Source organism: Mercenaria mercenaria, unplaced genomic scaffold (genome assembly GCF_021730395.1).
Source record: "Mercenaria mercenaria strain notata unplaced genomic scaffold, MADL_Memer_1 contig_4713, whole genome shotgun sequence".
NCBI lineage: Eukaryota > Metazoa > Mollusca > Bivalvia > Venerida > Veneridae > Mercenaria > Mercenaria mercenaria.
This window is the reverse complement of record NW_026462963.1, coordinates 37,092-62,783: the sequence shown is the minus strand read 5'-3', so window position 1 is coordinate 62,783 and position 25,692 is coordinate 37,092. Positions and strand designations below refer to the sequence as shown.

Below are 25,692 nucleotides of genomic sequence, written 5' to 3'. Positions count from 1 at the left end.
ACGAATATATTGCACAGAACGCATTATAACATTACAGTATTAGACAGGTCAATACGAGTAAAAAATGAATCCAGATGATTCCCGTAATGCTAGGGTAGACATATAAAATAATGTTCATGCCAATATAATTATAAAAGGGTTTGAGTGACTCTTTTGGGTCCATTTATTTTAAACAAATATTTCTAATAATGATATACAATGTATAACAATGATTTAAAACTAAAAAAAAACAAGGAAGAATATCCAACAAGGAAAGCAACGTTCTAAAAACGCAGCCTCCCCAAACGCACACGCGATCAACACACACACACACACACACACACACACACACACACACACACAAAGCAAATACATAAGGACAAACATAGTGGGGCACCTCCTTGGGACGCTCAGTGGCAAAACCACCACTGGGGAGCTTAAACCGGTTTATGGTGCACCTAACCTCACTCTTACCACCACCATAAAGTTATCCCCACCAGGTGAAACCCTGACATACGCAAAGGCAACAGAAGGCATGTAATGTAAGACAAAAAAATGCTCTAGTATATATATTTGCGTTTTAGGTGCTTAAGGATTGCATTCTGTATATCCTTAAGCGCCTGAAACGCATGTACTCAATGCATTTGCAGAAGAAAGAGCAACAAGCGAAACGCCCTTAAGGGCCCGACGAATCAGAAGACGGAAATCAAAATAGCTCAGTCCTGGCGCACTTTAAAGGAACGACTCATAAATTACATAATTTCTAAATCAGAACCAGAGTGTGCGTTAAGCAAATGTTTATGCCATAATTTTAATTTCAGACTTATTGTTGTTGCTGAAAAGAAGACTGTGTACAAAGTGTTTCCAATACCGTTGATCAACCGTCTGGAAAAGCATTTTATGAACATAAACACAATGTTGTCAGATCCACAACAGTATTTGGTCTCGGAGCTGAAAATCTGGACCACTCAGTTCGCAAGGACAAGTGCTACTAGCCCGTAATTTATATATTTCAATTTGTTCTATTTTTTCTGTGGAAGACTTTACACTTTTAATATTAATTTAGTAAAACAAAAACATTATTGTTAATAATATACCTTTTACTCTTTTTATATTTTATTAGGTATAAGAGCAAGTTACATGTACTAAATACAGAGGAAATATTTAGTCTAAATGACATCAGATGTGTTAACAAAACGCCTGTTAAACTTCAGGAATGAGGAGTTGCACGTCGGCGAAATGTTTATTGGGTATCACGAAGATGCGTGGTCAGCAGTCGTCCTTCACGTTTGGGAAGCAAACAAAGCAATGATTGAGACAAATGACGAAACAGAGTTTGAAGAAATGGTGATGTTTTCAGTTTTGCTTATAATGCAAAAGCGCAGATATATGAATACCATACAAGCAGGAATCTTTACACAAATTACCATTCATTTAAGTATACAGGGTTCCTTATTTTTGCTTTGCTGAAGCCTAACAAAATTCACTCTGTCCGTCCGTTTTGATACACCTCCTTGTCCGGACTTTGAAACTATTCTAAGAATTTTGTTACAAACATGACAGAGGACCATGAGAGAAAATGATGTGTAAGAACCCTGACTCTTCCTGGCTTACTGTTAGCTAACCATTTGAAACTTGGCCTGTATATTCATTTATAGTCGTCTTTCAAGTGTTTATTCATATTCATCATTCATCCTTGTTCCATTTTCCCTTTTAGCCCCCACCCCACCTACAACCCTATCCCTTCCTCCCCCCATTTTTATTTTATAAAATTAAAATGTACTTGTTGGATTTTTGATAATATTTTGCCGTTACAGCTTCTTTTTGTTGTGGGTCTACTTTGCAAATACGTGGTTCTGTGACTGTGTTTGTGGTGCTCTGTGCTTCGAGAAATTTACCCTTACTTTTTATCTTTTGTAAACGGTCTCCTCTTAAACCGCTAGTGCGACTTGAAAAGAATTTTGCACAAATGTAGTGACCCTCTACCAAGATATTTGTCAAAATCACGGCAGCCACAGTGCAAGGTAACGTTCCCCTATTATAGAAATCTGCAGAAACTGCCTTTCGGAGTTACAAACTGTTTCACACAAGTGATATTTGGGAACTTTTTACCAGTATTATTGAAATAATTGCGATTTATCAAAAAGATGACCGACAAAGGGCATGGTTACTTTTCTCTATATGTTTATTGTTAAAACTGAATGTCCATCTTTTTAGCTCACCTGAGCAATGCTCTGCTCAGGTGTGTTTTTCTGATCGCTCGATGTCCGGCGTCTGTCAACATTTAGCTTGTGTATGCGATAGAGGCTGTATTTTTCAACTGATCTTCATGAAGTTTGGTCAGAATGATTACCTTGATAAAATCTAGGAAGAGTTAGAAAATGGGTCATCTTGGGTCAAAAACTAGGTCACTAGGTCAAATCAAAGAAAAACCTTGTGTATGCGATAGAGGCTGTACTTTTTAAATAATCTTCATGAATTTTAGTCGATTACCTTGATGAAATCTAGGACGAGTTAGAAAATGTGTCATCTGGGGTCAAAAACTAGGTCACTATGTCAAATCAAGGAAAAACCTTGTGTATGCGTTAGAGGCTGTATTTTTCAATTAATCTTCATGAATTTTGGTCAGAATGATTAACTTGATGAAATCTAGGCCGAGTTCGAAAATGGGTCATCTGGGATTAAAAACTAGGTCACTAGGTTAAATCAAAGAAAAACCTTGTGTATGCGATAGAGGCTGTATTTTTCAATTAATCTTTATGAATTTTAGTCAGAATGATTGCCTTGATGAAATCTAGGTCAACTTTAAATATGGGTCATATGGAATCAAAAAGTAGGTCACTATGTCAAATCAAAGAAAAAGCTTGTATATGCGATAGAGGCTGTATTTTTCAATTGATCTTCCTGAAATTAAGTCAAAATGATAACCTTAATGAAATCTAGGCCGAATTTTAAAATGGGTCATCTTGGGTCAAAGAATAGGTCACTAGGTCAAATCAAAGAAAAACCTTGTGTATGCGATAGAGGCTGTATTTTTCAATTGATCTTCATGAAATTTGGTCAGAATGATTGCATTGATAAAATCTAGGTCAGATTTGAATATGGGTTATCTGGGGTGAAAAATTAGGTCACTAGGTCAAATCAAAGAAAAACTTTGTGTATGCAATAGAGGCTACATTTTTCAATTGATCTTCCTGAATTTAAGTCAGAATGTTTCCTTGATGAAATCTAGGTCATATTTGAATATGGGTCATCTTGGATCAAAAAGTAGGTCACTAGGTCAAATCAAAGAAAAACCTTGTGTATGCGATAGATGCTATTTTTTTCAACTGATCTTCATGAAATTTTGTCAGAATGATAGCCTTGATGAAATCTAGGTCAAGTTTGAATATGGGTCATCTGGGTTAAAAAACTAGGTCACTAGGTTAAATCAAGGAAAAACCTTGAGTATGCAATAGGGGCTGCATTTTACACTGGATTTTCATTAAATCTTGTCAGAATGGTTGCCTTGATGAAGTCTAGGTCAAGTTCGAATATGGGTATTCTGAGGTCAAAAACTAGGTCACTAGGTCAAATCAAACAAAAACCTTGTGTATGCGATAGAGGCTGTATTTTTCAATTGATCTTGATAAAATTTGGTCAGAATGATAGGCTTGATACAATCTAGGTCAAGTTCGAATATGAATCATCTTGGGTCAAAAACTAGGTCACTAGGTCAAATCAAAGAAAATACTTACTTATACTCAAGATTTTTGCTCCAATTTTAATGATAATTGGTCAGAATATTTTTTTTCCATGAAATCACTAGGTCAAACATGTTTACACTGTTATGTTGTGTTATGGTGTGTTTCTCAGGTGAGCGACCTAGGGTCATCTTAGCCCTCTTGTTTTAAATTTCACACAAATATTCATGGGTGACTCTTTACCAATATTGTTCAGAATTACTTGACTGCCAGGGCTTAAAATAGAAACATATTCAAACAACCGTAACCGTTGGTCAGATTATAAAACGTTCATTTTTTTCATCCTCTCCTGAAATTATTCCTGCGAATCGTCAGAAAACGTGCTTGGTAGAGGGCGTCGTAAATTTACCATATATATATATATATATATGTATAATTTTAAAAATCTTCTCGTTGGAAGCTTCTGGTCCTGTTTTAAAATGATTTCACAGGACAGTTCCGAGGGTGACCCTCAACAAATAAGCTTCGCCAGTTTCTCTATAAATATGTGTGTGCGTGCGTGTGTGTGTGTGTTTGTGTGTGTGTGTGTTTAGGAGATTGAAAACATTTTCGGTTAGATAACTGCCTGTCCAACATTGATGTAATTTCACACAAATGATTCTAGGATAATCTTTTAACAAGAGTATTCAAATTACTTTGATTTGTCAAAATATTATAGCTGACTTACTTTCATAAAAATGGGAAATCTCCTAACAAGATATCTATCTCAAGCATTGATTCGATTTTGAAACAATTATCATGTTCACATTAAATGTTCTCTGAGTAACCGTCTACCAAGATTATTGATATTCTGATGTGTAATAAAACATGGCAACCAGAGGTAAAACATAAAAAATTGAAACGTCAGCTTTTAGCCACTGGTCCGATCACAAAATGTTTATTGGGCGACCTCGTACTAAATAGTTAAAGCCATTTTTTGTCCAAGACAAAACATTGCTGTCAAAAGAGGGTTTTGTTTCTCCTTTTAGCTATTTGGAAAATTTTTGAAATATTTTCCTTTGATTCTGCAGGCTAGCTTACCAGCAAATTTGGCTGACATTATTCTTGTAGTACCTGTTTGAGCTGTGAAATTCTGGGATGCGATATAGGGTCATATGGCACTATTTTTTATGTATCTTTCTTTAATAAATATACTCCAAAACGATCATTAAGATTTTTTAAGACATTGGGACGAAGTTCAATGTATTAGAACAACATTTCTATCATGTTTACATTTTTAACATCTCCTGTTACTGAATTTACTTGTCCGGGACATAAGACAATGTAGTACATGTATAGAAGAACCATTGCTCTACCTTCCGTACTTTATAATATATCTTATGTTTTTAAAATTAACTTGTACTATTATTGTCCGAAAGATAACTCCAAAACTGTTAAAGGAGATTTTCTTACTTCCACAAAGTAACAGAGCACATTGAGAGGAAGATCTATGTAAACTGTACCATAACTCTGTATCGTCCAGTAACCATTGAGAGGAAGATCAGTGTTCAAGAACCTTACTTCTACGTTACCCAAGTGTTTGACTATGTCATTTTTTTATGTTTGATTACACGACATTTAACACAATTGTAGAGGACATTAAGAGAAAATGCAATGTGCAGGAACCATAACTTAACCGTATATCTTTATGTATTATGGATTATTTTCTTTCTGTTATTTAGCCAGTAGTATTCGGCAAGAAGGCTGTTGCACATTACATTAACTCTCGTGAACAGACTCAAACCGAATATGCTATTGTTTTGCTCGGTTGCCTTCTATGCTTCAAAAGGATTTCCTCTTTAATTTTGTTTACTCTCACAGTAACAATCTTTAGATGCCATGTGGCGGCCGTAAAAAGTCCCGTCGTACTTTGTTTCAGTGTTGTGTTATTTTTCAGGTTCTTTGTGATCATGGAGTTCATTCAATATCTATGTAATACAATTTCGCTTCAGACGGTGATAGGGAGCTTGAGGGGTTGATTCACTCAACCCAATTCTGCCATACTATTGCTTGGTTGCATGTTATGTTTGCAAAGGATCTACTCAGATTTTGTGGCTCTTGTTGATAATGTCATTTGTTGTACGGGTCATATTTCTTACATAATATTTTCAACTGTGTTTGGTTGTTAAACAAGAATTAAACGTTTTGGTTCGGCGATGCCCTCCGACACTTATATTATAGTTTCTACTGATGTTGGAAGGCCATCATATGAAACTAACAATAAACCTGACTAAGCTTGCATGCATGTGAAGGAGGCATGCTGTTAAACGGAACAGTATTTTTGAAAAGATAGTTAATATGTGAAACTTTATTCATTTTTGACAGATACTGGAAAAAGCGAAAGCTACGCTGTTATTGTGCGCAACACCGGATGCAGTGTTAAGGCTGAAATGGAGTGATCTTCCATCTGACGAGCAAAAGCAACTTGCAAAACTTTATTTCAAAGATCAAGCTCATGGCAGCTTTTTGGAATACCTAGAACAAAAACTTGTTACTGAAAAATGTGAACAACTTTTTAGTCAGGTAAATGCATTTTTGATGAAATTTAACATGGCTATTTGATAGTAATGGTATATTACAGCATAAAACAATAATTAGCCTAAAGCTGAAAGCAAGATAATCTCAACACGGGTTTTCTGTTAAAATGGAAATTGTTATTATTCAAGAGCCATAACTTGTGCCGCTGGAACAATATTTCCCATTTTCGGACTTCATGGAGATCTTGATGTCATATTCACAATTGTTGACAAAAGACAACATACGAAATGTGGCCACTGTATCTCATCCTTGACAAGTTCTCAGATGAGCTAGAATATAATATTGTAGTTTTAAGCATACTATCGAGTGCTGCATTTGAAAATTTGTTCAGTTACATTATAAAGTCGTTGCTCAAGTTGGCCACTTTAATACATAGGACACTGTGGCTGTTTTGATAAGTAATCATCAGATCAAAGCCAATCTATCTTGTTTCATGTCATATAACCCTTAGCCTGCTGGCGGCATGTGATTCAGCCTTTGCGACCAGTGCAGACCAAGTGATTCAGCCATTGCGACCAGACGGAGTGCAGACCAAGATCAGCCTGCACTTCCGTGCAGTCTGATCATGGTGTGCACTGTTCGCCATTCAGTCAGTATTTGCTTAGTAAACACCACTCTTAACAGTTAATGATACTGTCCAAATTGAAAGATGGACAAGTTCGTTATAGAAATTTAGCAGGATAAGGGTAATTAAACCCTCAATTAGGTTGTCAGTTAATATCAAATGTATTGAATAGAGAAACGTCAATAGAAACTAAATGAATGAGATAGTCTGGTTTTAAACGTTCCTGCTACTAGTATAGTGCGCAAACATAAACATGTATATGCAAAACATTAATGTGTTGACCCTTTACACAAGGGAAATAATCTGTTTATAGAGTGAATTGTTGAATAGAAGCCGTTTGTCAAACCTGATCCTGCCCTGGTTATATCAAAGTGCACTGGATTAGTTATCTATATATGTTACCTGCTACACAATTCTACACAGTCAAGCATCATCTAACACTCCCGAAATTGTTGTCATTGATTTTCTCATATTTCTGGGATATTTTTACATACTTTGACGCATATATATTGGCAGCAGAGATAGTTCTCTTTTTTCCACCAGTAGCTATTTCAACATTTTTTACCTAGTGAAATTCTGTTTTTGTAACATAAAATGTCACACTTTCCCAAGAGCATTTCTTGATTTCCTATTCAAAGACCACACAAGTAATTATGCATGTTTTTTATGCCTAGAGATTACAAAAAAGCGCATGACTTTTTCCTGCGCAAATACATACCTAGTCACCTACGTCTACAATAAAGTTAAAGCGTTGTTGTGTTTATCGTTTTCAAATATTTTACTCGGGATCATACTTTTAGGCTCAAAGAACTCTTTTTAGTCAATGATTATAAATTTTTTTCAAACTGTTATTGCTTTGCACAATATATCTAAAATAGGTAGTGCCTGCTTCAAGTTTCAGTTTTAAGTTCCACTGCCTAAGTATATTATGAGAGTGCATGTTGAAATAACTTATTTTAGATTACCACCCACTCTAAGTTACTGGGAAATGTACATAAAAACGATATCAGTCAGGCATGCAATGTAGACGTATCGCAAATTCTCCTGATAGAGTCTCTGTCATCATTCGACACAGAACAACAGTTTACTGGAAAAGTACAGTAAGTCGTATTATTTTTAGGGCTCTGTTTATTTGTTTATGTCAGTGTGTCTGTCATTCTATCTTTCTGGCAGTCAGTAGACCATTTAAGTTTCGATCAATTATTTAAGAGCGCTTGGGCTTTCATTTGCCTATGAACCGCCTCGGTAGCCTAGTGGTAGAGCGTCCGCTTTGAGCGCGGGAGGTCGTGGGTTCGATCCCCGGCCGCGTCACACCAAAGACTTAAAAAATGGTGCTAGTTTCCTCGCTTGGCGTTCAGCATTAAGAGGGTAGTGCTAGGACTGGTCAGCCCGGTGTCAGTATAATGTGACTGGGTGGGGTATCATGTCACGTGTCTACGCGTGATATTCCAGTGAGGCAGCACTATAAAGTTGGGCATTGTGCTCACTGCTACAAGTAGACACCGTCGTTTATATGACTGAAAAACTGTTAAAAAAGACGTTAAACCCGAACACACACACATTCATTTGCCTATGGTCAATAAATGACAGCTATTGTATTTGGGTTGAAGGTCATCGTCACAGTGTCATTGAGACTGGAAACAGTTTCATGTCATAAAATGGGGAATATTTGGGTCTACATTAGTCATAGGAGAATTATCTATTGGCAGCAGATGACCAATGTTTTATTGATCAAACATTAATGCCATAGAGACCTCGAGTCTGGAAATGATTTCTGATAAATAACTCAAGGATCTCTAGCTTAAAGATATTAAAGGTCTTGTGGTCAGTAGATGACTCTAATTATTTTGGTTATTAATTTAGAGGTCAGGGTCATAATGACGTTGAGACCGAAAAATATTTTTGATAATTACTAGTATTTAAACAACGCTTTAACATGTTACCAGTTGTGTTGATATCCTATGGTAAGTAGAAAAAACATGCTACCTTTTAAATCAGTAGGTCAACCTTCATTTTTCACAGTGACCGCTAATTCAAAATGTTTCTGATCAATAAATAGAATACTTTTTGAATCTTGAGGACCTAGGACTATCATAATTCAAAAGATGATTGCCTGTAGTAAGTATTGTCAGGTCAGTATGTCAAATGTCAGTGTGACAGTGAGCATGAGACATAAACTAAAATTTGCATTTACTGGGATAAAACATACAATTCTGTGGAAAATAAAAATAATATACCATCGTTTTGACAAACGCGTATTTAAAGCAACCAGTGTTATTTTCATAAGACTACTTGCAAACAAAAGAATTCAATGTTCAGTGTTGTAAATTATTATTATATGAAGTTTATTGTTATAAAGGTGTTTTGAATATGGTTTTTCTTTATTTACGAAAACACTAATTATCTGACATATACTTGGGATAAGACAAGTACACAGATGTACTGTGTATATCGCGCTTACATTGCAGGCAACATTTAAAGACTCATGCAGAAAAGCCAATTCTTGTGATTGTTCAGTGTGATTCAGGACACGTAAACGCCAATCTCATTGCTTGTGCCCGATTTTGTGCACTAGATGTATTCGAAAAACTACGGGACGAGCTTGAATATCCTGTCCATATGATATTTATTGTACATTTACCACGGATAGCTGGTGGTTGTTTTGCCGGATTCCAGGTATAGTCTTAAAAATATACATCTTTAACTTCAAATATAGGAATCCGAAGTATGTACACTTTAACTCCTCATTTTAGTTTATGCGTAATATCTGACGCGTTAAGCCCATATGCAGTGTAATAGGACACTAAAGAAATTCAAGAATGTCTTTGACAATATTGGTATGTTTTATCCTTAAAACTTCCTTGTGCTTCGTAATGTAAATGACTATTCAGAGACAATATTAGTTGGTCATATTTTAGAGAAGTACATTCCATATACTGTACCTCTTTTGATTTATATGATCCAATTCCGTTCACTTACGACTTAAAAATGAAATAGGTCAAGGGCCAGCAACATCCGCCATGCATCCCCTAGACATTTTGATGGTACCAAGTTGTTTGACAGGACCAACAATTTTTAACTAAAATTGTTCCCATGAAAAAACTTGAAATATTAATAATTTCCCTGTTTCAGTGACAACCGTTCACTGTGTGGAAATGACGACAAAACAATTTGGTACCTATGAATAATATCTTCGTGGGATGCATGGTAGACGTTCCTGTCCCTCTACCTAGAAACAGTATCATTGATCCAGAGAGGAGAGCTTCGTTCAGTTACCTGGGATTCATTAGTTAAGTTAATGTCTTGGAAGCTTGATATACAGATGTATGTATACCGTGTCATGTTTAATCTTTTCATAGTGTGGTGTGTGGCAGTCTGTTCATATAGATGACCTTTACCCAGAAGACAGGAATCTTCCTCTCTTGTATGAAATGCAAGGTCGTTCAGTGGCTCAACTTCTTGAATCTGCAGTAAAAAGGTATGAGTGTGATAAACGCAAGGTTATCCAAGATGTGTTTGAATTGCAGTTTTAGGATGTATGATGCCTTTCTGCGAAATCCTACACATAACAGACGGAGATAGTTAATTATGTCTCCCACCACACAGTGGTGTGGGAGACATATTGATTTACTCCTGTCTGCGTGTCTGTCTGTCTGTCTGTCTGTCTGTCACAAAGCTTGTCCGCACTGTAAGTCGAACATTTCTCATCTGATCTTCACCAAACTTGAACAAAATATGTGTGCCAATAAGTCCTCGGCCAAGTTCGATAACTAGCCAAAATCGGCCCAGGCACTTCGGAATTATGGCCCTTGAATTACCGAAAAACGCTCAGATTTTAGGCGCATTCCTGGAGCCAAAAGGACCCCTATACTACTACTCATGAGTAGTATAGGAGTCCTTTTGGCTCCAGGAATGTGCATGCAATCTGAGTAGTATAGGAGTCCTTTTAGGCTTGATGAATGTGCATGCGCTCTAGTAGGGCAAGTTCGATAATGAGCCAAATCGGTCCAGGCACTTCGGAGTTATGGCCCTTGAATTACGGAAAATCGGCCTTTCTACTCTTGTCTGTGCTCTTAGTCGAACATTTCTCATCCAATCATCACCAAACTTGAACAAAATGTGTTTGACCATAAGTCCTCGGCCAAGTTCGGTAACTAGCCAAATCAGTCCAGGCACTTTGGAATTATAGCCATTGAATAACCGAAAATCGGCCTTTTTACTCTCGTCTGCGCTCTAAGTCCAACATTTCTCATCCGATCTTCACCAAACTTGAACCAAATGTTTTTGACCATAACTCATTGGCCAGGTTCATCAACTAGTCAAATCGTCTGAGGCACTCCAGAATTATGGCCCTTGAATTACCCAAATCGGCCTTTTTACTCTTCAAAGGTATATCTGTAGTGAGTAAACAGTATATAAAGACTGACTTGCTATTTAGATGATTAGGCAGTTGTGGGAGACATGCGCTTTTCTCAAAAGCAACTCTAGTTCTTATCTTACTTGTTCCCAGTCATGCCCTCAAAAGTAATGCTCTTGGTGCATACATCAGATAAGATTATCAAATGCATAAGTTTACTAATAGCTCAAATTTACTCGTTTTATGGGTTTCTTGTTTTGGTTAACAAAATTGAATTTAATGTTGGTTTGTATTTTGCTAGAGTCTCACTTTTTCTGTCATCTATGTCTGTTGTTGTTTTGTGTTTTCTGGACCTTTCATTTGTATTACACCTTCCAGTAAGAGGGATATCGTTTAGCTCATTGTTTGTTTGTCTGCTGGTCGATCTGTCTGTTGGTCCGTCGGTAGACCATTTGGGTTCCGATCAATATTTACTGAATAAATTACATTTCGTACGTTAATTGGAGTACATTAAGGCTTGTGGTCGTCAAAGTTCGTAAGACGAGTGCATGTGGGCAAGAGATACCCGTTATTGCTTTTGGGATCAGTACCTCACCGGTTAAGGTCACAGTGACCTTGAGATTGTAAACTGTTTCGATAAAAGCATTGTAAAACGATTATTTGTGGATGATTTTAAAACGAACTCGGTCTTTACAATTCTAGCCATTTTGGTATTGCATTGGAAGAGGTTATAGATATGCGTTTGCTGGATGCTGTCAAGGGTTCTACTTTTCTTCTTATATTTTCATCCTTTAGCATGTATGCACGAATGATATAACTTCTAGGAAATATGAAGTAAAAACGTATAGCTTAATTTTGATATTTACCAAAAATATTGCTTTGCTTTTTTTTGTAATAGTTCACAAGCAACTTCGGAGACAGAAGACAGTGAAAGCGTAAGCCTGGCAAGGATAAAAGGACTTATACTGAAGTGTGTACAAGCTGCACTTTCTTCCGTAAAAGACGTCGATGAAAATAGAGAGAGAGAGAAAATGAGAGTAGAATTAGTGATGAAGCTTCTATTTGCAGCAAACACTGATGGTATGTTTGTAAGGACAGTGGTCGTCTTAGTATAACTGTATATTTTATTCAGCACTATATACTTTTCAAGATGTTAATCTTAGGCTTATGTAAATAAAATGCCAGTATTTTGTTGGGTTTATCGTCAGACAGAAACAATTATAGGTCGTAATTATGGCAACTTTCCAGTTTTGGATAGCCCGCCCGCTTAGCTCAATAGGGAGAGCACAGATCTACGGATCGCGGGGTCGTGAGTTCGATCCCTGGGCAAGACTCCGTTAGGATCTGATAAAATACATTGTGTCTGAAATCGGTCGTCTTCCATCTCTATTTCATGCGGAGAACAGGTTTGTACTGAAGACTGGTTAGGTTTACTGCCCGCCGTTACATGACTGTTGAAAAACGGCGTTAAACCCAAAACAAACAAACGAAACCAGTTTTGGATGGACAAGGAAGACCGTAGGTGCCCATCCAGACATTATTTCAAGCATAGGCGGGCACCTGGGTAGAACCACCGGCCTTACGTAAGCCAGCTGGATGGTGTCCTCACATGAAAGAGTTCTACACCCGAAGCGAGGTTTCGAACCACCGCAGCTTAACCACTCGCCCATGGAAGCTGCAAAAATGCCAGTATAGTATTGCTGCCCTATTCAATAACATCACGGAATCTTTCGGTAAATCATAGAGAAGCATGAAATACTCTTATGTGTGTGTTTACTGTTTTTGTATTCTATAAACAATTACTCAAAACGACTTTCGTACACTTTAGATGATACATTTTCCTTTCTGTACGGAGTGTGTTGTGTTGTTGCAAAGTTGTTATCGGAGAAAGAATCAATAAACCAATATTTGATCGAGCCAAGTGACTGGATGACGAAAGAGGCAACATCATCAGACAAAATAAGTGAGGCTGGTACATTCAGGTAATACAAAATATATACTTTATTTTGATTATGTACATTATAAACCTGTTGTTTCTAAATTTGATTAGCTTTATTTAACATTTTTGCTGTTTTAATGTATTATTTTAATATGTTTTACTAGTATTAGTCAAAGGACCCGAGCTAAGTGGTAGTGATACAAATTACAGTAATACATCACTGATATTTATCTGTTAGTCTGAATCAAGTGTCACCGTGTTTGCCGGTGTACCGTACCGGTAAGATGCCAGTTCAACATCTGTGTCATCTATCTGACAGTGAAGTTAAACATTTCTCCATTGCAGTTAGTGCAGGCACCGTAAATACAATTATTATAACAGTAAATAACTCTTGGTCCAGTTGTCGAGGCTCTAGTGTTTACATAGCTGTATGCCGAAATGTCCTGACCAGTGATCAGTGTGTTTTTCACTATTTGCTTATTTGAGTGTCGTCATCAGTCATGTGTACTTTGTTAAGAAATTGCATAGACTTCATAAACTTTGAATAAAGTATTCACTTCTTACTTCTTTCAGAAACTAAGATGTTATTATGTTATTGAAAATTTTTTTTCACAGTTGCTACTGCTTTATATAGACATAGGAAATACCGATTAATATAAGTCCTAACTGTCCTGTATTAATCCTGTTCAGGTGTCACATTGTGACCCAAAGTAAAACTGTATTATCTTCGATATAAAATTTTGATTGATATTTATGTCCCTCCACTAGGGGAGACATATTGTTTTGCCCTGTCCATCCGTCCGTCTGTCACACATCATTTCCGATCAATAATTGAAGAACCATTTGGCCTAGAACTTTCAAACTTCATAGGGTGGCAGGGGTTATAGAGCAGACGACCTCTATTGTTTTTGGGCCACTCCATCAAAGGTCAATGTCACAGGGGCATGAACATGGAAAACCATTTCCGATAAAGAACTTGAGAACCTCTTGACCCAGAATGTTGAAACTTCATAGAATGATTGAACATGCAAAGTAGATGACCCCTATTGATTACTCTGTTAAAGGTCAAAGTCACAGAGGCCAGAACAGGGAAAACCCTTTCCGATCAATAACTTGAGAATAACTTGACCCAGAATGTTGAAACTTCACTGAATGATTGGACATGCAGAGTTGGTTTTGGAGTCACTATTAAAGGTCAAGGTCAGAGGGGCCAGAACATAGAAATTCATTTCCGACCAGTATCTTGAAAACCATTTGACATAGAACCTTCAAACTTTATAGGGTGATAGGACTTACAGAGTAAATGACCCATTTTGTTTTTGGGTCACTCCATCAAAGGTAAAGGTTAAAGGGGCCATCCGTCCGCCACACTTCATTTTCTATCAATAACTGGACAACCATTTGACCTAGAACCTTCAAACTTCATAGGGCGATAATGCTTACAGAGTAGATGCCCGTTTTTATTTTCCACTCATATGTATAATTGCAAGGGAAGTAAACTAATAGATATCTGTTAGAGATGGTACAAACCCAAGAAGATCTAAGGGGAACAACTCTAAATTGACCAATGTACTGAAGCCAACATAAAAGCAGTGGTCAAAAGTGAAAGAAAATCTACATAGGTCCTTTTCCCATTAACTGATCAGGCAGACACAATATGATCTACATTTGTTTAAAATTCTTTGTATTCGATACACAACTTGCACACTTTTCTCATGGCTTACAATTATTTTCAATAAATTAAGTTGTGCTGAGGCCCTGCTAGAAAGTTTAGTAGTGTCTAAGAATAAAAAAAAATGCATAAATTCCATTCATGAACTTTTACGACTTTAAGAAAGATATTTAAGTTATGGCCTTTTAGCTAAGATTATCTTTTGTACTCAGTGATGATAACGTGGTTTACACAAAATTTGATATAAAAAGTATAATGTAGATCCAACAATAAAAAATTACAAAATAAACTGGTTTCACATATGTATAACAACACACGTAGACTGTTGTTATTTTCATCATTTCAATTAATCATCTCATGCTGTACTAATTTTGAAGCATTTCTATGACTGTTCAGAAGGAATGTGCTGCAAATATTGTAACACAAAGGGTCACTGTTATCAAATTTAACAGTAGTGGATCCGTACTGACACTGTGCAATTTAAGTGTGATTATATATTTGTAAGCAATTCGGCATTTTCTGGATATTCACATCAGTTTACAACTTAAACTGTTTACACAACTTGAAGAAAATGATTTTTGTAAGGGCATGTAATTGACAATTATATCAACAATTAGTTTATTCATGTGTGGAAAATATTTATTGTAAAATGTTGTACAGGTTTGTTTACATGATGAAATCGTTATTCTAACACGATCCACAACAATTGCTATATAAATATATAGCGAAATATCCTATACATAAATCTACGATAAAAATGTTTGGCTGTTACATTTCATCTCATACGATTGTGACTTAAGAGATTCTACTTCTGTTCCATTATATACGAATTGTTTCAGGGCCAAACGGTTGAAAATAACATTTCAAAAACATAATTATGCTAAAAAGTCATACTGACTTATGTGTAGGACCGTAAAACACGTTTTGATCTCTACGAGCGAATTCAATAAGCTCAATTATGATTCAGCGGTGACGTCATAAATGTATTATATGAAGTATGACGTCATAATGATGTGACGTCATATAAAAGTAACGCGTAACACAGGGTCGACTAATCTAATTTGATTATTCTGTTCATTAATAATTTGCGAGCTGTTAGATAACTAGTTTATAAATACTTCTCAAAATTCTAATAAAAAAGGAACAAATATCTATACGTTCTATTGGCTACGCAACACTTTCTAACCATGGGGGTAAATTGTAACTGCATATGATCCGAAAGTCGCATTACGCTGAAAATGTAGTACTGTAAAATGGGAATTATTTGGGTTGTTAGATCGAAATAATAAATATATTCCAATAACTTTGTCAGTTAATAAAATATGAGCAGTCGTTCGGATGCGAATAATCAAACCACTTGTGCTACGCACTCGTGATTTTTAAAATTATTACGCATCCACACTCCTGCCCATATTTTATTAACTGATAAAATATAGGAACAGATTTATTATTTCTTAAATAACTTCCTTCATGTCATTTTTTGTACGGTTTTAGTAAGCTTATAATAAAGAGCATGTGATTTTCTTTCACTCAATTATTTCATGAGTTTAGACTCTTGACTAGTTTTGGATATTGAATTTACTAAAAGACAAAAGAAAGTTCAGTATAGGCTCTTCCAAAGGGTTGAAAATACAGTAAAATCAAACCGAGTCTGCAATTTTCACTGTTCTCGGTGCTTTCGAGGGATCTACTTTCCAGATTTTATTTTACACTATCCGTAATGAATTTATTTACATGCGTAATAATTATATCTCGAGCGCGTAGCCCTTTTTTATCAACTGATAAAATGTAGGTACATAGTCATTACTTCTTAAATGAAATAACATAATATTTGAACTTGATACATTCAAGGCGCTCATGTCTGAAGATCCTAGAATCGAAGATATCACCTGTACTTGCTGGAGTCATAGCTTTCATTGATACAAATCAGAATATAGACATTTGTTGTGATGAAAACCCCACATGGAAAACGCAGTTGTGGAAGAAAATCTTATGTTCACCAAATGCATTGGATTTTAAGGTGTGATTTTATTATTATTATTCACTCGACGTTTAGACGGGTTTATTAAATGTCACATGTTCATTTAAGATAAAATTATCTTAAAACTAAGTTGTATTTAATTTCTTAAACTATGTAGTGATTTCATACAATGTGTTTGACTGTCATTGAAATAGATGCGGAGACACTTACACGTGAAATAATGAAAACGTACAACAATTTCTGATAAATGTGTACATATTCGATCAATAAGAGGTACATCAATTCCGCTTTCTTAATTTTTTACACGCATTAAACTAATGTGTAGACTGCCCCAAGCATTATTAGTATTCAAGAGCAGGGATGATACAGGTATTTATTAAGAGGAATGGTGTTTCGAAGTAAAAAAGATCTGTATTAGTATGATATAGTTTGACTTTCTTTCACACAGTACTCAGAATTACAGTCCCCGACGCGAACCAGTGAACTCCAAGAAGCCATGGTCCTTTACACAGGTGTCAGCGAGAAAGTGTTCGAATCAAAGATGCCGTTTTCCTGGCTGTTCATCTCTCAAATAAATGACGTGTTTCTAGCAACCAAGAAAACGTCAAATGATGGTATATTTGCGTATAACATGAGTATATTCCCTATTACTAACAAAAGTCGATGACTAATAGTAACATTTCACGCGATTATTTGTTAGTGCACATAATTTCATGGAATAAAACAGTTTTTATTTAATTCAATTAATGACACATAAGAAAGGCAACCTTGTTCTGATGTTCCATTTAGTCCATTCAGTCAGATAGGTCTTCTTAAATCATTTAACCCTGTGAAAGGGTTTTCAAAATATGGTTATAAATGAGAAAGGTATGAACATTCAGGTATTTGATCAATTGGCAGCCATTTTGTTTCCTGGGCAACATACAGCAATGTTGCCACTTTAACATATTTTTAGATATTTATATGGACAATATTTCCATAATTCTGAAAAAATATTTTCTCTACTTTTTTGAGCTAGAATAAAATTTGCATCTTCGTACTCAAAAAAGTATAGGAAGTAGTCTATCTAAAAGGGTATTTGCTAAATAAATAATTCAGCAGTGTGTAAATGACATCATAAACTCCAAAATAACTGCCTCCGTTGTTATCTGTGTTCATAAATTTCTTTCAATAGGTGTCCGATTTTAAAAATTCTTCCAGCGTTATGAACGTATAGTGGTTGTCATATAACATCAGCTGATGCTCAGGCTTTCTTTCCACTTTAAGTTAATGATAGGCTGTCTGGTACATTTAATTCAGGTATTATTTCACGGTAAAAAACTGTATATGTCTTTATTACAGAGCTAAAATGTAAAACTGATTTTGTTTAATTCAAATGTAAAATGGTTTCTCAGTCAATACTTCATAGTACGACATGACGAACATTTTTATCTTTGTAGACTTTCTACTTAATATGTTAAAAACAGAGATAGAAAGCTCAAAAATGACCATACAGATATTGAAAATTACAGTGATAGGATGTTTTTGAGGTAAATGCTGTATGTAATACCTCAACTTTAGCATAAGAGGAAGTGCACAAGCTAATTGATGTGTGAAACAGAATAATAGACATTGATTAATCATCAAGTAGGTTTAGGCTGTATTGATATGACATTAGTCCTGCAATGTCGCGATTGTTTTTATACTTTCGCTGTCGCACATTGAACGGAGTCCCTGTTCCATCACAAGGTATAATTTGTTCGGATGCCGTCCCAATCTGAGGCATCAGTTCCCATGGTTAATTTTATCATGCAAAATACAAATCAAAAGAACATTGAAAGAAATATGAAAAAAAAGGCATACTTTCATATTAGAAAGGCACATGCAGAATATAACGCAATTTCTACATTGTACTATCCCTACGACCTGAAAGTGGTTTAATGTCGGTGTTGCTTCTGACGGAAAAACACTTTGTATGGTGCCATATGACTTCACCGTACAAACAAGTATTCGGTTAGCTAGGTACGGTGTTCTGTCAGGGCCATCGTTTCGACCCTTCGCCGTGTAGATGGGTTAGGATGAAACTACTATAAAACCTAGCGAAGATGCAAAGAAACGATGCGATGGCGTGATAATACGGTGCGAAAACACGATGCGACAGGGCAACATGGAATTCGGTGATTCAAAACATCACAAACAAAGAAGAATAAAGTTGGAAACACACACTTTTTGAATTAAAAACAGTTTGCATAAGTAACTGAACAAACCTAGCGAAGCGACTGTAACAATCAATTTGTTAATTCCACTGATTTTAAACTCGGTCTCATGCACTCCTTACTTTCCGTATAATTCTTAATTTTACTAGAGGAAAACATCGAGAACCGACAGCTTCTAGAAAGCGTACAAATCTATAACGAAAGAGGTATTTAAGAAAATGAAACTTTAGCTGATTTCTTGATACCGACATTGTAATGTAAAACCAACTGATTTTTATAGTAAAAAGTGTATACCGTGAATGATCCAAGCACGCAAGCCTATATGGTACCCATGTGGACCCTGTGTGACCTAAATTCTTTTTCAAACTGTTTCCGTATGGTTGTTACAATAAGGGACCAATATGGGTCTCATCTGGGTCCCAGATCTTATACCTCATGTGGGACCTTTCTGGCCCATGGGTCCTGTATCTTATGTAATATGGGACCGCTTGTGACCTTTCCTGTATTATCTTGGACTTACATTTGATTGATATTGTCTTATTTGTTACATTGATAGCTGTTACCTTAGCTTTTTCTGGACCACAAAATGTGTATGATACATTCTTTGCTGTAAAATTAAGATAAGGTAAATGTTAATATTTCAGTGTTTTGATATACCTAAGAAAATATTATATATACAGTAGAATTCCACTATTAAGACCACCCATGGTTCTTTGTAAAACTGGTCTTATTAGCGGTCTGGTCTGATTAGTGGACAAGGTTATACGGGGAAGGTCTGGCAGATAATAACACACTGGAATACAATCAAGACGCAATAATGGCAAACACAGTGTTAAATTTATATGTAGCTTTATTTTCTTTAATTTCTTTAGCCTTAAATACTCAAACTGTGTATAAATTAAGGACGCACTTAACTGATAATGATTTGAATTTTGTTCAATTAAAGACAATTACAACAATATCAAACAATTTCAAACTTCATTCTCCGCCGAAATCCCAAACGTATTTACATTAATAATAACAAACAAACACCGTTTAGATCTAATTAAATATAGCGATGTAAAACACCAAACATCTTTAAATAACAATTTCAGACAATCAAACAGTTTGATACGTTGTTTTGATAACGTTTAAAAGACTTGTTAGCAATTAACGGATAAATACACAATGTACACGCTTAACGTGTTAACACGATGTCGCACGTGTTAATTCCCGTGGCGATTCGCGGTAACATACAGAAAAATTGGAGTGGTCGTAATTGCGGTGATTAATTAAGTGTGAAAAAATCAAACAGTTCTGAAATTGGTGGTCGCATTAGTGGATTAGCGGTCTGGTCGCATTTTCGGACAAACGACCATTGGTTTTAAGAAGGAAATATTCTGTTCTTTGCAAAATCGGTCGTATTAGCGGTGCGGTCGTAATTTCGGCGTGGTCGTAAGTAGGAATTTTACTGTATATATAGCACGGAAGATTAACTACTTAAAGTAAAGTAATATGCGCGAATATATACGTCTGAATCAATCATTGTATACTGTATAAGAATTTTCTTTCAGATACTGACAAGTTGTACCAGAGCATGTTGTCACTGCTGAAAGAAATACCTCTATGCCGCTTGTTGATAGACGTAGACGATGACGTGTTTGTTAACGAAGGATTTGGAGATTACCTCAATGACTTCGTGTGCTCAATGTATCATAACGGATCGCAAGAGGAACACAGGGTATTGTTATATTACATTCTCTTATATTAATTAAATCTCGCTTGGTTGTTAATTCTTCGGAAGTAATAAATCATGTGAAATAAATATTGCGAGGGTATTTATTACCAGCGAATTTCAGTTACAAATCTATAATTGTAATGTCCAAACTATAATAATGGAATTGTGATAATTTCTTTAGGTAGAAGTGTCTCTCAGTTTTGCGGTCATATTAAATCTGTCATTTAGTTTTATTAGCTCGCCTGAGCACGAATATCCATTTAGAATAGTTGGATGCCCGTCGTCCAGAACTGGTTTGTGGGCACTCCAACATTAATTTCTTAAGGTATCTGAATTCAACCAGGACACAACGTTAATAACAATAAGAAAACGATTAAATTTGAAGTGACCAATTCGGATCAGAAGCTCAAGAGTTATGACTCTTAAGTTTTCAAAAATATCAGGTTTTATCCTAACACACTCTAAGAACTGTCATGTTTTCACAAGTCCTAATGTTGTTCAAACAAAATGTTTATACCCATAACATCTCAGTCAAGTTTGATTATAAGCCTGTTCTGATACGTTGTGCGGAGGTATATGCCAGCCCTGATTTATCAAATATAGTGTATCTGATACTGGGATGTTTGCTCCAAAGATATCTGGACCAAAGCTTGCACTATTGAATAGATTAAAAATAAGAACTGTGAATAAAACGGTTGTCGACATGGGGTACATCCGGTATTGGACTTAAAAATATGAGCCCATTTTATTCTTTCATTAATGCTCAGCTTGTTTCAATTCGTGCAACAGTAGTGCTTCGTCAAAATAAATCTACATCAAAATTCACATTATATGCGCATTTTAATCTAAATTTTCACAGAACTTTTTTCATAGAATGTTTTAGTTATGTCTCCCCCACCTTCACATCACTGGGGGAGACATTGTTTTTGCCCTGTCCGTCCGTCCATCCCCGTCCGGCACACTTCATTTCCGACCAATAACTGGAGAATCACTTGACCTAGAACCTTCAAACTTAATAGGGTGATAGGGCTTACGAAGTAGATGACCCCTACTGATTGGAGTCACTATACCAAAGGTCAAGGTCACAGGGGCCTGAACATGGAAAAACGTTTCCGATCAATATCGTGAGACCCTGAATGTGGAAACTTCATAGAATGATTGGACATGCAGAGTAGATGGCCCCTTTTGATCTTGGGCCATTCTTTCAGAAGTCAAGGTCGCAGGAATCAGAACATGGAAAACTGTTTCTAATCCATTACTCGAGAACCACTTGACCCAGAACGTTGAAACTTAATGGGATGATTTCACATGCCGAGTAGATGCTCTCTATTGCATTTCAGTCACTAAGCTAACCATCAGTGTCTCTTTGACTTTGGCTCCTGTCCCCTATTGACTTCTTGCCTATTACTACTGTGCCTTGTTGGAGACATGTGCTTTTCTACAAAAGCATCTTCTAGTTTTTTTTTCTGGTTTATGCCGTTATATAACTAAGTTTAACGAAGTTTTTAGAATACAGAAAACTTGTTTGCATTACGAAAGACTTCCAAAATAAATCTTTTTTTCCAACTTACACCCTTCTAACTGACGATATCGAGCGTGTTGTTGTTATGACTGATTTTCAAATACTTTCTAATACTGTAACACGAGCCAGGCAAGATGGGTTTACTTAAATCTCGTCCGCAGGTTCTGTGGTTAAGATATTATCATAAAAAGAGCAATTTATTAGTTTTAACGTATTGATAGAGAAACTGTTGAAAAAAAGTTTTTTGTGCATGAACTGTTATCAAAATAATATAAGCATAAAATTGATTGCATGAAGGAGACGCCAGGTTTATATTTCTATGTGAAGTGCTTATAGGCGGCAGCGTTCTTTGAATGCTGCTTTTCCTGGTGGACTTGTATTTTTTTCTATATACGTCTGTTGTATAAATCATATTGAAGTGCTTCAGCCAGTGCTTTATTTTATGTTATACCTAAACTTCTACTATTACAGCATGCGATTAATCCATAATTAAATGTGCTGTATGCTATCTTATGATTGTTAAAGACACCGATTCTGGTTTGCGAGGTATGTGGCCTATTGGGATGATACAGTCTGCATATTGGCGATATACAAGACTGAACCATTGATAGACTAGCTTCTGTTTATCATAGTAAGCTACTGTATAGCTACTGTGCAGTACATAGATTGTATGTGATATTTCTCACCTTTATAGCAAACCAGTTCTCACCTTTATAACGAGTTTAGAAAGCCGGATTAAATTAGGGCTAAACAAGCAAAGTGATAAAATAGTAAAATAACAAGTAAAACAGTATTTTTATTTTTTAATAAAGCAAGTTTTATTACAATAATATGTCATTATTGCTGGATTTTTATTGAAAATAAAAGAAAATGCATTCAGGCACCTTTTGTAAAAAACAATTCATGTGTATTTTGAAAAATGATATCTCTTGATGCTGGATTTTATTATAAATAAAAGAAAATGTACTTAGGCCACACACGGGGAACTATATATTCTAAAATCACAGTTCTTATACTATAATCAGAATTTTCTGACATTAATAAAGTTTTCTTATAACTCAGTTCACATGACACATTTCATAGTGATCAAGATCATTAAAAAATACTTGTCATTTTTCTTACTCAATTTTAAATATTTTTTTTTATTTTTAGTTTTTGTGATCGCTCGATGTCCGGCGTCCGTCGTCTGTCGTCTGTCTGTCTGTCTGTCCGTCAACATTTAGCTTGTGTATGCGATAGAGGCTGTATTTTTCAACTGATCTTCATGAAATTTTGTCAGAATGATTACCTTAATGAAGTCTAGGCCAAGTTCGAAAATGGGTCATTTGGTTTCAAAACAAGGTCACTAGGTCAAATCAAAGAAAAACATTGTGTATGCGATAGAGGCTGTATTTTTCAACTGATGTTCATGACATTTTGTCAGAATGATTACCTTAATAAAATCTAGGTCAAGTTTGAAAATGAGTCATCTGGAATCAAAAACAAGGTCACTATGTCAAATCAAAGAAAAACCTTGTGTATGCGATAGAGGCTGTATTTTTCAACTGATGTTCATGAAATTTTGTCAGAATGATAACCTTGATGAAGTCTAGGCTATGTTCGAAAATAGGTCATCTCGGATTAAAAACTAGGTCACTAGGTCAAATCAAAGAAAAACCTTGTGTATGCAACAGAGGCTGTATTTTCCAATTGATCTTCATGAAAATTGGTCAGAATGATTGCCTTGATAAAATCTAGGCCGAGTTTGAAAATGGGTCATCTTGGGTCAAAAAGTAGGTCACTAGGTCAAATCGAAGAAAAACCTTGATTGCCTTGATGAAATTTAGGTACAGATTGAATATGGGTCATCTGGAGTCAAAAACTAGGTCACTAGATTAAATCAAAGAAAAACCTTGTGTATGCGATAGAGGTTGTATTTTTCAATTGGTCTTCGTGAAATTTGGTCAGAATGATTGCCTTGATAAAATCTAGGCAGAGTTTGAATATGGGTCATCTTGGATCAAAAACTAGGTCACTAGGTTAAATCAAAGAAAAACCTTGTGTATGCGATAGAGGCTATATTTTTTTTAATTGATCTTCATGAAATTTAGTCCGAATGATTGCCTTGATCAAATCTAGGTCGATTTTGAATATGGATTATTTAGGAACAAAAACTAGGTCATTAGGTCAAATCAAAGAAAAACCTTGTGTATGCAATTGAAGCTGTATTTTTCAATTGATCTTTATAAAATTTGGTCAGAGTGATTGCCTTGATGAAATCTAGTAGGAATTTGAATATGGGTTATCTGGGGTCAAAAACTAGGTCACGAGGTCATATCAAAGAAAAACCTTGTGTATGCAGTAGAGGCTGTATTTTTCAATTGATCTTTATGGAATTAAGTTAGTGTGATTGCCTTGATGTAATCTAGGTTGTGGCTGAATATGGGTCATCTTGGGTCAAAAAGTAGGTCACTAGATCATATCAAAGAAAATACTTGTTTAAATTCGAGAGACCACATTTTGGGTCCAATCCTAATAAAAATTTGCCAGAATATTTGTTTCCATGACATCACTAGGTCAAACATGTTTACACTGTTATGGTGTGTTTCTCAGGTGAGCAACCTAGGGCCATCTTGGCCCTCTTGTTTATTAAATAAAGGTGAGATTTTTCTAATAGGGTGAGAATTGCTTTGCCGTATGAGTAATAATTTAATTGGTCAGGACATTACTCAACATGACTGAGCAGTTACAATTAGTATATTATCAACTAAAATATTTTTGTGTATATTCTGAAAAAACTGCATTTCAATCAATAAAATGCAAAACACAGGAAATAACCAATTATCTGTACATATCAATACAATTTATGATCCTCTGACATGGACTACATGTCAAGTCTACAGAGGTTTTATAGACCCTTATCAGACTGGACCAGTCAGGATCCTGTATATTGGGGATTAAGAAATGTCTGGCATTTAGGGGTTGGGGTTGTGGGGGGTCACTTATATAGGAGATTTACTTTGCCTTTAAGTTACCGTCCTATTTAGTAACGTTTTTACCTATATTATGAACTTTTGTAGGTTGTATGTAATTCGCTTGGAAAAAGAGCTATGTCACTTTACAGTGATTCTACTGAACGCACACTATTGACTGTTATGGTATGTGTACACTTGGCTTACGATGATATGGTTCACGGAATGTCATATTTCCGCCTTATCAACAGCATATGGAGTGACTGTAGCAAACAGATTCTGGCGTTAGAAGTCAAAGATCAGAATCACAGCATACTGAAAGGCAACGATATTGTGAGTGTGTAGAAGTATTTAATATATCTGTTTTTGATATTACACTGGCTAAGGAATGTTGAACATTGCATTTTTAGCTCACCTGAGCACAAAGTGCTCTGGGTGAGCTGTTGTGATCGCTCACCGTCCATCGTCCGGTCGTCTGTCCACACTTGCCTTTAAACAACAACTTCTCCTAAACCAGCAAGCAAACTTTGATCAAATTTCACAGGGTTGTTCCT

At 35.8% G+C, this 25,692-nt stretch overlaps 1 protein-coding gene across 1 annotated transcript; it reads left to right on the top strand.

The window, feature by feature from the left end:
• Positions 1–1,152: 1,152 nt before the first annotated feature.
• LOC128554096 (E3 ubiquitin-protein ligase rnf213-alpha-like) lies at positions 1,153–25,483 on the top strand. Its single transcript, XM_053535330.1, has 11 exons — positions 1,153–1,326; positions 6,027–6,224; positions 7,765–7,904; positions 9,273–9,480; positions 10,164–10,282; positions 12,060–12,241; positions 12,990–13,143; positions 16,624–16,792; positions 17,202–17,367; positions 20,502–20,668; positions 25,247–25,483. The coding sequence occupies exons 1-11, from the start codon at positions 1,153–1,155 to the stop codon at positions 25,481–25,483; spliced, it is 1,914 nt and encodes a 637-aa protein (XP_053391305.1).
• Positions 25,484–25,692: the final 209 nt, after the last annotated feature.

Coding starts and splice junctions, on each gene's coding strand:
- LOC128554096 (XM_053535330.1), top strand. CDS start 1,153: ATGACATCAGATGTGTTAACAAAACGCCTGTTAAACTTCAGGAATGAG. Junction 1,327..6,026: donor AAACAGAGTTTGAAGAAATG/GTGATGTTTTCA, acceptor CATTTTTGACAG/ATACTGGAAAAAGCGAAAGC. Junction 13,144..16,623: donor AGTGAGGCTGGTACATTCAG/GTAATACAAAAT, acceptor GATACATTCAAG/GCGCTCATGTCTGAAGATCC.